The sequence below is a fragment of the Balaenoptera physalus genome, assembly GCF_965194825.1.
Source record: "Balaenoptera physalus genome assembly, chromosome: 15".
Classification (NCBI taxonomy): Eukaryota; Metazoa; Chordata; class Mammalia; order Artiodactyla; family Balaenopteridae; genus Balaenoptera; species Balaenoptera physalus.
The window spans coordinates 71,372,561-71,387,074 of NC_138894.1; the positions used below are offsets into that span (position 1 = coordinate 71,372,561).

Consider the following 14,514-nt stretch of genomic DNA (forward strand, 5'->3'; position numbering starts at 1 on the left):
GCATGGCTTGCCAGAAAGAAATAAAAGAAATGGACATGAGAGTGAGGAAGCCATTTATCCACCTGGCTAGAGGTTCTCTCTGCAGACACTGGATGCCCTAGGGAAATCCTTGCTTTGGCTTCATGGCCCCCAAAACATCCTAGGTTTGAATAATTTAAAACATTGCATATGATAGGAATTCCTTGGAGGTGGAAAAAGAATATTAGGAGAGAATGAATTCATCAAATACTTCCAAGATTTTCCAGAAAACACAGTGAATGATCATAGGGTAATACATTCTGGTTTAAAATACACCTTACTTTTCACATTCACAGCTAACGAAAGTTATTAATCCTTGTTCTTTTCAATGTGAGGAGAAAAAAAAACACCTTAAATACGGATGGAACTGTGGCAGACATACAATAGCTTCAGGCTTTTTTAAGAATAGTAAAACAATAAAATGGAGGAAAAGTAACATATAGGAGATGGTTCAACAGTTTAAAATGAGTAGTAACACCTTGGGTACCAACCCCAACAGAAACAGGTATTTTTCTGGAGTTGAGTTTTGAATTCAAGTGAGTGGATTCAATGTCTAAGTGTCTCAATATGAGATGTATATAGGACCTCTAATCATACCTAAAACGTAAACAGATTTTTCAGGACATAAGCTAAAAAGTGAAAGAAATATATAATGAATACACTGAACATACATGGGTATTTGAGGTCATCAGTCTGGTAAATTCTCAAAAATCATCTCTCATTATATATCACTAGACATGTGTGAAAAGATGCTTAAGGTAAAAGATGTTATTAATAGAATAAGCACCAGGTCAGTGTTGTAATTTTTTTTTTTTTTCCTATCAGCGAAAAATTCTTGCCAATAGACAATGACACACAGTGTTTTTTTTCTAGGTCAGATGTTCTGGGACTTCTTGTTCTACAAAAAGATGATGCTTGCCAGTTTCATTTTCCAAACAGCATTACATCCTTCTCTGGATGGGATATTTTAAAAAATGGAACTACATCTGCTAAGTCAGAGAAGGTCATTGAGATAGGCTGGTTTGATAAATAAGGTACAATGCTGAGAAACACAAGACAATATCCCTGCAATTCCTGTTGCTCTCATCTCTGTTTGCTTGTTCCCTCATCTGTAAATGAGGGACTACCTGCCTGGTAATACCTTCACAGAATAAAGTAAGGATGCATGAGATAACGTCTGTAAACTACAATAGACTCCTTGGAGACTGGCACTGTTTGAAAGCAACTTGGTCAGTGACAGCTGAGAAAATCTTCAGTGAGCCAGAAGCCCGGGGACCTTTGGTTCTGGTCCATGATGAAATTAGAAAACAGCTACGTTATTTGGCTCCTTCATTTCAAGCCTTTTCATGGGGATAGAATTATATAATTATTTACTCAGGGAATGCTGGTGATATTTCTGTTAAATAATTTCTATACACTGAGTAGTCTCCTAACTGCTTTCCATTTATTTCCTTTGTCTTCAAATTTCTTTTCTATTCCTTTCTACTGTCCATCGTTATGCTCTAGTAATTCCTTAAATAGCTTATCTTCCTGTCCTGAGTCTGTGTGTAGAACTTGAGGACCCATATTTGACCTTCTGGAGGAGCATTGCTTTGCAAATAGATGCTTGTCAGACATACCCACGTCTTTTTTTTTTTTTAAAACACTCCCACAATTATAGATGTTCTGAGAAGATCTATGCAAAAACAAAACGAGTCAGGGAAAGGGGAAGTTTAAGGAAACTAACACTTCTTGAGAACAAGGTGACAGGCACCATACAACATTCTGCAACACCCATTTACTCGCACAAGCCTGAAAGCTCACTGCGTGGTTCCCATTTTACAGATGAAGAACTAAGTTTTGAAGGGGCTACGTACCTGGCTCCAAGTTAGACCCTTACTGAGTGCGGGGGTCATGCCACAGTCTCTGCTCTCCCCATCCTCAAGCTAGCTGCAGAGCAGCGGGAGAGTCCCCCGTAAGAGGAGAGTGGGGACACTTTACACCTGTGCAGTCCCATGGCCCTCGGCCGTCAGCAGAAGAGTTCATATCTCTGTTCCGATGGGAGCTGATCAGAGATGCAGTAACATAAAACGCTCCCCGCTTCTCTCCAGATAACTCAGGGGCTGAGGCAAGGGGCCAGCAAGAAAGGCAGGTGCAGGCTGCCAAAGAACTGTCTAATGAGCTCTCCCTCCAGACCTGGTCATTAGAACCGTGAAGAAAACCAACATGTAGGAGCCAAGAGACAGCTGAGAGCAGCCTGCCCCCACCGGCCTATCCCTCCCGAGTGCTGGAGGCCCAGCCACGTCTGCAAGGAGGCTCAATGTCAGGCAGCCGAGCAGGGAACCCCACGGAACCAGCACCATCCCTACAGACAGGCTCCTCAAAAACGTGCCCAGAGACCCCTGCTCCTTTGCCCTCACATTTCTATGGCAAGATTTAAGCAGAGGTTCAACGTATTTCTTCACGAAAGTAATTATTCAAAGCGTACCACGGTGGCTTCAACAAGTACCTGTGTGACTTGGACACAAGCACCAGCAGAAATATTCAATGGTTCATCGTTTTAATTTTGAAAAGTTAAAAACTTTTCAAAACATTTTTACAACGAGAGCAGATCCATTGCTGGGGTCAATACAAAAGAAATTTTATCTAGCACAGCTGGAATCTGACTCGGGAGTTGGTCAGACAGCACTTCTGTAGACAGTCTGCAAGCAAGTCCCAGAACACACGGGAAAGAAAGAAGCTGAGACAAAGGAATGGAACAAGGCGAAAAGGTCGAAAACAAAAAGTCCACACTGGGACACCTGCACCATGTCCCCAGATGAATGATGCAGACACTATAATTAAGTCTGGGTTTGTACTAAAATCCTCTGCAGTTAATTGTTCTAAAGTGATTTCACCCCACATACCAGAGAAGGCAGATCCTGAAGTGAGTAATAAAGAGCTTATGAAGGTAGAAAATGACCCAGACAGAGCCACTGAAGTAAGGCAAAGGGGCTGTGGTCCCAGAAGGCAGCAAGAGCTTGGATGAGCTGGTACCCTGCACAGATCGGTGGTGAAGGAAACTTCGTACCAGGCCAGGTGCCCGCCAGCCCTGGGTTCTGGACCCAGCCCTGCGCTTCATGGTCCCGTGCACTCAGCACTTCAAAGGGGGCGCTGGCTCCCCATCCTCTCAGCAGACTCACCCTCGCAATGGCCTCCAGGGGTCATGCGGTACCCGCTGTCGCAGTATTCACACCGGAAGGCCCCCACGGTATTGACGCAGTGCCCTTCCCCACAGACGTCTGGCCTCAGGCACTCATCAACATCTACGCAAAGCAGAAAACGTTGTCGAGTTTTATTTCCCAAAACATAGTTCCAAACCTCTCCCATCTCCCAGGTTAGTTCGATGTTAAGAATGAAGTAACTGATTCCTACTATCTATCATCTCTTTGACTTGTTCCAAAAAATTGAGTGGTTTTGATTTACTCGACTCCAAAAGAAACATTTAACGCCTCTGGTTTTTGCAGACATTGGATACTATTCACTCAAAACTGTTGGGGAAAAAATTCCATTTTTTAATCTTCCAGTATCTAGCAGATAACTATGTGGTAACAGGGGTTTAATAATAAATTTGGGGTTGTCTGAATAAGCCCTGGACTGATGGAATCTTAGGGGAGCTAGAAACCCGCATGTGGGAATTTATGCATCAGAAAGAACACTGTCATTACCTATGCAGTTAGTACCCTCCTCACTGGCCATGAACCCCGCTGGGCAAATACACAAGAAACTTCCCTCAGTGTTTTCACAGCGTCCCTGGGAGCAGAGGTGTTGGGCCTGAGCGCATTCATCAATATCTGTTAACAAAAAGACAGATAAAAGGATTAGTGTAGTCTAACATGAAATTCTCAGTCTCTCTGTTCATGAAATACCAGCACACCATCCCCCGTGTCCCACAAACCTTTATAAGTGAGGAAAACAGTAAAAGGAGACACGATCAGTCTTCCTGAATACCTGAAGGGCTGTTACTGGGAAAAGGGAATACACATACGGTGTACTGCTTTGAAAGCTCAAGCTACAGCCATGACATAGGTGTTTCAAAGAGAAAGATTTCAGGTTACCACAAAAGGACCTGCCTGATAACTGGAGTCATGTAAGCACTGGAATTCACTGTGCAACTCCCAGGCCAGCTCAGCAGAGACAGTCAGAAATGTTAGGACAGGCACTCTTTCACTGTGCACTTGGGCAAAGCGAGACTGAATCATCTCGACCGACTGCCCTTTTCAACTTTATATGCTGGGGTTCTAAACATAATGCATCTAATGTATACAAATTCAAGAGAAATAGCCATGTTACGGAGCAGGTGGATGTTCCCCTCACACCTCACCTCACATATATATGAGAAACAAAACGGCAAAAGTCACATCTGCATAATGGCATTCAGCATATTAAAGTGGGTTTAATTAGGTATATGCCTTTGTTGCTCTATATTTGCCTTATAACTCTCTTACTTAACACTATTACACCCCTTTTTGAGATTCATTTTTTCCCCGAAGAAGCATATATGAGATCCCTACTTTATAAATTCATTAATAGTATTGTGTCAGCATATATTGATTTTCAATACAGAAATCCCTTTTAAAAATCAAATTTTATGAACTTAGATGAACATAATTCTTTACTGCAGAATATATTAATTTGTTTTGCTAAATATGTTTGTAGATAGCTATTTCTAGAGCTCTTACTTTTATATTCTTTACCTGAAAAGCTTTGGGAAATTATTCCACCTTTATGTAATTGTATTACACTTGGGAAGGTAGGTAGCATTGAACCAAGTGGTAAGAGCCTCCTAGGAGTTTACTGAACCTCTTTTTGAGTACCCTTAGCTCAGGGATAAAATTTTTTAAAAATTAAACACAATAACATTTTCCCCATGATAAAAAAAATGTTCTTTATGTGCAAATATTTGGTATTTAATAATCTCATCTACCAAAGGTGTCTCTTCTTACCAACACATTTCCTCTGTTGCTCGCTGAACTTGTAGCCATCATAGCATATACAGGTATACCTCACTGGTAGGTTAATGCAGTGTCCTGCTCCACAGATATCAGGGTTCACAGTACATTCATTGATTTCTTTAAAAATAAAAAAATGTAGGGAAAAACAGATGTAAACAAAGATTCCATTGCTACTTGCAAACCATTACTTGTGTTTCCTGATTCCCTTATTGCCAGGTATGCAATTAGAAAACAAAATTTTATACTCTAAAATCAAGTATAAATTCATTTGATTACTGATGATCATCATTTCATAATTGATCAGTTAGTCCCAGCCAAGGTCATCAATAATTCTTGATGAAACAACTTCTAAGATGAACTGGAGAAGGTGGAAATTCAGAAAGAGGCCATGTTAAACATTATAGTCAATTCTGAATTTCCAAGATGGCCCATCAATGAGTTTCTATCCACTCCAGATCATTTTGAATGATGGACTAATCACATGATTTCTCCTGATAAGAAATAGATGGTAACTTTCTATTTGTTAGCAGGCCAAATGCAAGTTCCAAAAACTATATTCAACCTCCTTCCAAATTTCTCATTAATTCTCCAGAAAGATTTACCACTTCTAATCAAAGCAGAACTTCTGGATGTAACTTACTCTTAATTTGCCAATTTCAACAGGAGCATATTTTATTTATACTAGTATAGAATCTTCTTCCAAATCTTCTCTGCTCAATTCCTCCCTCACTCTCCTCCTGATCCCTGCATGAGACTGGCTTCTTCTATGAAGCCTGAGAAGATGAGCCCCGAGTCCTCACTCCACTCACAGACAAGGCTGTGGTCAAGGCAAGGTGAGAGGAGCTCCCAGTGGGTGAAGGCCATCACAATGTGCTTTATTACCAAGAGGACATGAGGACTCAAAGGTGACCTGAGATGAATTACTCCAAGACAGGCTGTTGATTTCAATGATCTTTGTAAGAATGTATAATAGAGTAGTGGGGGGCGGGGGGGGCACAGCTGGTGGTCAGAAGCCCAGCCTTGGAGGACAGTACAGGTACCAACCTTGCTGCCCTTTCTTAGCTCTGTAACAAAGAGCAAGTTACTTAAACAATCTAAGCCCCACTTTTCTGTCTGTGTAAATGAGAATTATCAGAGCACCAACTTCAGAGCGTGAAGTTCAAAAGAGTTAACCTAAATAATGCATGTAGCTCAATGCCTGGCACATTATATGTGTTCAATAAAAGTTAGCCATTATTGGGCTTCCTTGGTGGCGAAGTGGTTAAGAATCCGCCTGCCAACGCAGGGGACACAGGTTCGAGGCCTGGTCCGGGAAGATCCCACATGCCGTGGAGTAACTAAGCCCGCGAGCCACAACTACTGAGCCCACGTGCTGCAACTACTGAAGCCTGCACACCCATATTTTTTGCTCCGCAACAAGAGAAGCCACCACAATGAGCACCCACTGCGATGAAGAGTGGCCCCCGCTCGCCGCAACTAGAGGAAGCCCGCGCGCAGCAACGAAGACCCAACGCAGCCAAAAATAAAAATAAATAAATAAATAAATTTAAAGAAAAGTTAGCCATTATTACTGATTACTGTGGTTGTTCCTATTGAAGTCATTTAAGAATAGATAACAAAGAAACAGCACATTTATAACAACTCCCTTGGGCTAGTATCTCACTGTCATCACGTAGTAAACAACGCTTAAAACAGATGAGATCATGGATGAGCCCAAGTGGCCCAGTGGAGGAAGACGGGGCCTCAAGCATGACAAGCTAAATCACACCTTTGTTAGAGCAATCTATGGTTTGAAGGAAAAGAAAAACAGGCATGCTACTGTCACCAATAACCCACTGTGAATTCTGAAGAAAGATGTGAAAAACAGTGTTTTAACAAAAATTCACTTGGAAATGACCTAAGTTGGGGTTGAGGTTGCTCTCCAAAACCCAAACCACATTCATTTTTCATCAAGTGTTATTCACTGTGCTGTGATTTTAAGACAACCGATGCAAGTCATTTGAAAAGTTGTTAGGCTTTATAAGGATGCATATGACTACAGAGCTGCAGTATTTTGCACCCAATCACTTGGATTATGAAAAAACCGCACATTTACAAGTTACTTATATCTTTAGTGAGCCTATTTATGCTAATTCACTATCAGAAAAATAGACTGTTTATAGTCAGTATAATATCAAATTACAGAAAAAATAATCCAAAAGGCTAAAAAAAATGGGTTTTTTGACAACATGATTGCCTAGACTTAAGTGACTGATACTAACAACATAAAACAATGAATTATGACACATACATAGCATAGATCATTATATAATCATTAACAGGATAGGATAATGCTTATTTGTTAAGAAAATATAGTTAGGTACAAATTACAGTATAGGATATGATCTAAATTATTTTATACACAGAAAAGAAGATTGGAAGGAAATAAGTCTTAAGTGTTACAATTACGGGGATTTGTATTGTCTATATTTTCCTGTATTTTTCAAAATTTCTACAATGAACAGGTATGATTACTTCTATAATCAGAAAAGTCTTTCTTAAAAAATTATTATTTCTATGTGCCACAAAAATCTGCAGGTAGAAAAGGTAATCTTCTCCAGGTTCTACTCCTAGACCCTCAGGTAAGAACTCCCTTCTCTGTTTATAAGAATTCTTTAGTAGAATAGTGTGAGAAGCACATCTTTAACCATCTATTCTTAATGTAGGTAGATGCCTTCTTTGAATATTATTGGTATTTAGATTTCTTGATTTTCTTTGTAATTATTTCCATTATGTTCTTATCTGCCATTTTCTTAAAACAGAAAAGACATATTGATCAGATTTGCAAAAAGAAAAATTAGAAGATGACTTAATATACTAGGAACAAGAATTCAGAATTAAAAGGCTGTACATCTGGGGTTTTCAGGAAAGGCTTGATCAGTACTCATTGTCCCACCCCCAGCCCCCCACATACCAATTTGTTGATTACCAAATATTTATTTGTCCTTATTCAGGCATAGCTTTAGGATGGATTTTTTTACATGTGTGAACAAAAGTCTTCAAAAATATGTGATGCTTAATTCAGATGAGATACATTCCTATAGCAGTGTGCTAATATTTAGATCTTTTCTTCTTAAGTCAGCTCTAAGATAGGAGAAATGGTTAAGAATTTTAATTCCTTAGTCTTAAGAAATGAATAATAATAGCCTTTCCTTCCAATCTAGTATCTTAAATGGAAGCTATGAGGTTGAAAGAGTTATGAGGAAAGTTTGAGGATTTTTAGTTGATTACCTCAGATTAAGTATATAAAGATGCAGCTTGAAAATGTTGATCCCGGTTGGTACTAACGTATGTAAGAAAATGTTACTCTGACACCACTAGAGGGTACTAAGAGATACATCAAAGGAGCGGAGGGACATTTACTAACCTATACTTGATTTCTACACTGTTTGCCCCATTTTTTTTTTTTTATATATGAGTGATGAATGTAACTTATCAGTTTGTCCTCAGAGATACCTTTTATCCATTTGCTAAGAGGATTCCACCCTTCTAAGTTAAACAAAAAAAGAAAGCCATAACAACTTCAAAACACCTCCGCTTTCTCTTTACTACTCATCAAAAAATTTACCAGATTATAGTCAACAATACTGTATTATAAATTCCAATGTTGCTAAGAGATTAAATCTTAACCGTTCTCAACACACAAAAAGGAAAAGTATGTGACATGATAAAGGTGTTAGCTAATGCTTTTGTAGTAATCACAGTGCAATATACGAATGTATCAAACCAACACACTGTATACCTTAAACTTATATAATGTTATGTCAACCACGCCTCAAAAAAAAAAAAAAGAACCAAAAAAATTGATCAATACCATTTTTAAGGTAAAAAGTAAATTACTGCTACTCCTATTTTAAAACTTTAAAAACATGTCTCCCACCACCTCTTCCCATGCTTTCCCTCCTTGTCTGTTACGCTTTCATTCTTGATCACATATAAGTTATACAGAAAGCCAAGTCCTGGGGGTATTGTCTTAAAACTGAAAAAAAGCTGCTGGTTTTCTCTGTGTTTTGCGGGGCACAGACATTATGCTTTACATTTTTCTAAGAGGTCACTCACACATAGGCTTGTGAGCCTGTTCCCATGGAAAGGATCAGTACAGGTCAAAACATACATTTCTCTGTACGTGCTGATAGCGTCAACACAAGCACCGGGAATATGGCAAAGCCTCGCACAGGAAGCACTAATTACTGGTCTCCCGGGCACTCTGGTTAATGATAATGTCTTCTCTTCTACAGCATGTTTGGTTTCCCAGAGATCAAGAGACTGCTCCCACTGGGCTCTTCCAGGTGCCCTCCTTCATCACACCCATCACGTTTCCCCGGGTTTGCAGGACCGCCCTATGCTTTCCTACTACATGTGGCCCCTGAAACAGCTTCACCTGCACTGGGCCAAGGACCTTACTCTTTCTTTCCCGGGAGCCCATTTAGAATTTGGAAAAAGAGCCATGACCAAAAGCCAGTGGAAAACCAAATGCTCTATTTATCCCGGCAAAAAGGCCAGTGGTGGATTTAAGAGTTTGGTGTCTTTATTTTTAAGAATTAAATGAAAAAGAGAGCTGTTGACAAAATATGAAAATGAGTATGCTGACCTTTAGCTTTTTTCTTCATCATGTGATTACTCAAAATAAATAAATAAACAGAGCTGGAAATATTAAAGCATGATGATTTAACATGGAAAAAAGTTCACCTTCCATTAGCGTACACAGTTTATTGAGGCTGTCACGATACTGGTAATATGCTTCAGGGACAAACGTTTTTATAAAGTGGTCATTTCTGAGTTCTGGAAAAGATCCAATGAGCAAAATAGTTGTTATAATGTTTGGGCCATGATGATTACAAAGGTTTACATAAAGCAGTCATGAAAGTCAAAGAATAATTTCTGGCTGGTCTGCAAGGGCCATGGAGAAAGTTTAGGAAGAGCTGGAGGAAGGCATCAAATGTCAACTCATGGAAAGGTTTACAGAAATGCCCTGGCTTCCTAACTGCCCCACAAAGAGCATAAGCTGTCCCACAACAACTGAAGCAGATGTTTCCACTTTGTAAATGCTCACCAGAGAAATAAAGGTCTGATTTTCCAACCTATCCTTGAGCTATTAAGATACTATGCTAAATCAAGAATTTATATGCTGAAATGTATCATTTATTTGGAAACAGTATGCCAATAATACTGCAAACCACCAACTGAGCTGCTGAGAGTGGAAAGTATCACACTTATTCCCTGCAAATATGTGGCTCACTTTATAATTATTGCAAGTCAAAGTGAGTCTGATGAAATCTGCAAAGGCTACTTCCAATCTCACCATCATAAAGATATCATCGTTGAGCAATGTGGAGCTTATTTTGTTTATTTTAGACACCTACTTATTATTCTATTCCTTTCTTCAATTTATGGATGAAACTAAGAGTGACAAACATCTACCTCCTTTGTGTTCTAGGGGAAAACAAAACAACACAAAACAAAAAAAACACTGCCTAATGTTTCAGAGAGAAATGATCAGATTGCTCCTTCAATCTACATGTTTGGCTCTCTTATCAAGACCAATGGGAACATCTATATTTTGATTTCAATTAAATTTGATACAAAAGAGTCCTCTTGTTCTAGTGTAGATTACAGATCATATAGTATGGCTCCAAAACTTGCAAGCCATTTAAATTCAAAGACTATTTACAATGTTCTCCCCATGGATTGTTTTAGAAAGATTCTTTTACTACATGAAGTCGGAGCACCTACAAATGCTGCATGAAAATAAAATTTCAATGTCACTTGTTTCCTGGAAGGAAATATTTGTGCTTCAAACATGTGATAGCAGATGTTAGCCCTGTATCTCTGCCAAACTCAAATTAAGCTGTCTTCTAACAACTTCATATAGCACAGCTACTTTCATTTTTTTCAATCAGCTCCGCAGTTCAGTTGAAGTTGAGTAACTGCAATTTATTATTCCTCACAGGCCTGCATTTAAATGATGAAACTACCTTTATGTAGCCAAACTTAACCTCTACAAAGCTAGTTTGCAAGAAGTCTGATGGTTGAAGTCAGCCATTGTTAAAAAGGCACAAAAGTATGTCTTCACGTTGGAAAAGGGAAACAGAGTACTTGAAAGAACTTTTGCACTGACAGACTGCAATTTTTCTTTTTAACGCTGATATAAACAATGAGAAGATCCTCGCTGACCGAGACAGTATATTACATGTTTGTATGCCTTGCACTGAATAGCAGAGCCTCTCATAGATGGGATTAATAAAGTGGGTAGACATGCATGTGACTTCAGAACAGAGAATAACAATTTTAGCCACAGCCATTTAAAAAAAAAAAATCACTAGCATTTCACTGTATCACTAGAAATACTTAGAATAGCTAACATTTCTATAACACTTTACTCGGTATTTATAGTAAAACCAAAGAGCAGTTGCCCTGCATTCACGTGGGAAGACCATGGCTCTGGGTGCAGCTGCGCCTTGAGGGTATCCCTGAAGTAAGTGAAAACACACTGCTGGGTCCATGATGCGACTCTGCACTATTTAGTCAACTGCATTGCACCTTGGGGCCGGGGTGCTTTTTAAAAACACTTTCTAGTCTGCTGTATCAGTTCAAGTATCTAAGAGAAATTACATCCACAATTTTGAGAAAATGGGTAAAAGTTTTTGGTTTTTTAAAACATATAAAAGCTGTATGTATTTAAGGTGTACAACTTGATATTTTAATATGTATACATTGTGAAATGATCATCACAATCCCACTAATTAACACATCTAACCAAGCACATTTCTATTGGAAATGATGCATGTCATGTTTCTGAAGAGGTGAAATTCTAAGGGAGGCTGCAAACTCCTCTATTAGCTTCTGCCAACCTCATTGCCAGCCTCATCCTGCAATGACATCAGGAACTTAAGCTGCTGTGATACATCTTAGTGATATTTTCTCTGATTATAATACTATATTTCCACACAAGAATATGTGGAATACACAAAAAATTCTAAAATGAAACAACATCCGAACCTCTCAGACCCCACTACAAAAAATAATCACTGCTAATATCTGGTGTATTTTCTTCTAGCATTTTCTCAATGTATGTATGTCTTTTTTTTTATATTTATATTCTCCTTCAGATTCTTTTCCATTATAGGTTATTACAAGATACTGAATATAGTTCCCTGGGCTGTACAGTAAATCCTTGTGTTTTTTTGTTTGTTTTAAAATTTTTATTGGAGTATAGCTGCTCTACAATGTTGTGTTAGTTTCTACTGTACAGCAAAGTGAATCAGCTATACGTATATGGTTTAATACACTGTATCCTTCATTTTTACATACTTCATCTTGTATTTAACAATATCTTGTGACCATTTTCTGAGAGATTTTAATAAAAATTCTTCAAAAATACTGTAGTATTTGATGGTAGCATACTATTTCAATGTAGATATAATTATCTATTTCCCTATAGTTAAATACTTAGGTTTTTTTTTCTATTTCTCTATTATACATGGTGCTGTGGTAAGTGTCCATTTATATAAACCATTACAACAGTTTGGGGGGACGTTATTTCCTTATACTAGTTATTTTAATATGGGATGCTGACTTAAAAGTCTTGAAGATTTTTAAAGTTCTTGACACATATTGCCAGTTTGTGCTTTCCAGAAAAGTTGAACTAGTTTACATTCCTTTCAGCAATGTGTGAGAGCCTCAATTTCACTCTAGTAAAAATTAAATACTAATTTGTTAAGAATAAAGAATTCTCATTTTAATTTGCATTTCTTTGACTACTCGTAAAGTTGAAATTTCCTATTACATATATGTTTCTTGGTATGTTATCTATGAATTACCTGATTACATTATTTCCATTTTTCTATCAGCATTTTTATTGCTGATGTATAAGACCTCACTATACATTAAGGATATTAACTTTTAGGTTGTTGGTTACAAATTATGATAAATCTTTATAATCTGTCACTAATGATTAAAATATGTTTATTATAAAGAATTTTAAAATATATAAAAATATATTGGAGAGCATAAATGTTATCCATGATCCTATCAACTGGGGATGGTTAAACACTGTGATGAACTTTTTCTGTTTATAAACATTTAAAAAATAAAATTGGAATCACTGTGTTCTATATTTCTTAATATTTTGCCATAAGCATCTCCTCACAACATTGAATACTTTAAAACATTTATAGCTATGTGATATTCCACTGCATATGTACCATAACTTGTTTAAACATATTCTTCCTTTAAACAATATTTAGATTATTTCCAAATATTTGCTCTTATGACTAACTCTGCCATGAGCAATCTTGTGATACATGTGATACAGTTTTGACACTACATTTAAAATGAAGTTCATGTCCGCGTCTCCTCCACAGGCTCTGTGACATCAATACTGCACCTACCTGTTACTTGAGTAGGTGCAATGACTTGGCTGGCGCTTGATGTTGAAGCTTCAGGAGCTACTTCCACAGGCACAGGAGGTGATGTTTTTTCAATCACTACTATACGAGGAAGGAGGGAATAAAATGAAAATTAAAGGCTGTTATGTGCATTGAGATCCCATTTCAAAATGCAAGCATAATTTAATCTAACAACATACCACAGTAATTCTTGGATACAGGAACAGCTATGGGTCCCTAAAGCTCATGGTATTAGCCTGTAGGCCTGGTTTCAATATTTAGCAAGAATATCTGAGAGCAATTTGGAAGCCAAGAAAAATGACCCTTCATCAAATGATGAACCTCAATAATGTTCTAATAATATATACTACTCCTGACCACAGAAAATAGTGAAAAAATTTTATCATTATAATACTTATAATATAGTAGTCTCCCCTTATCCACAGGGGATATGTTCTAAGACCTCCCCAGTGGATGTCTGAAACCGCAGAGAGTACCAAACCCTACATATACTATGTTTTTTCCTATACGAACGGGCAGGAAGCATATAGAGCATGGATACTGGACAAAGGGATGATTCACGTCCCAGGCAGGATGGAGCAGGACGGCGCAAGATTTCATCATGCTACTCAGAACAATGCACAATTTAAAATGTATGATTGTTTACTTCTGGAATTTTCCATTTAATATTTTTGGGCTGCAGCTGACCGCAGAAAGTGAAACCACGGATAAAGAAGGATTGACTGTACCATACTTACACTAACATTATATGAGTATATTAATATACATAAGTGTATTTCACATTTTACTTCACTTAGGAACTCTCCTGATTAAAACTTTAAAACCAAAGACACAAAAAAAATCCTCATCTTACTCTTTTATTCAGAGTACTCTTACAAACAGCACAAATCAACACAGGCTACCTGGAAACTGCGGATGCAGATGAATAGTGGAAATGCCTGGAGAGAGCTGGGGTTGACTAGGCTCAAGTTTGGTTTTCTCTTGATCCAATGAAGGTATTTCCTAGATGGTTGTATTAAAAAGAGAAAAAGAAGAAAACAGAAAGTAGGAATTTTTAGTTTCCACATATTACTATT

The 14,514-nt window shown here is 38.0% G+C and overlaps 1 protein-coding gene across 12 annotated transcripts in view; it reads right to left on the minus strand.

The window, feature by feature from the left end:
* LTBP1 (latent transforming growth factor beta binding protein 1) overlaps positions 1–14,514 on the minus strand; it is a 417,364-nt gene that overhangs the window by 121,684 nt on the left and 281,166 nt on the right. For 7 of the 12 annotated variants that reach the window (XM_082426963.1, XM_082426964.1, XM_082426966.1 and 4 more), the window contains 5 exons: positions 14,341–14,440; positions 13,421–13,519; positions 4,983–5,108; positions 3,705–3,830; positions 3,180–3,302 (listed from right to left, as the gene is read on the minus strand). In XM_082426963.1, the coding sequence (XP_082283089.1) occupies positions 3,180–3,302; positions 3,705–3,830; positions 4,983–5,108; positions 13,421–13,519; positions 14,341–14,440 (574 nt within the window). The remainder of the gene's footprint in view (positions 1–3,179; positions 3,303–3,704; positions 3,831–4,982; positions 5,109–13,420; positions 13,520–14,340; positions 14,441–14,514) is intronic. The other 5 variants (XM_082426962.1, XM_082426961.1, XM_082426969.1 and 2 more) reach the window with 1 other exon arrangement.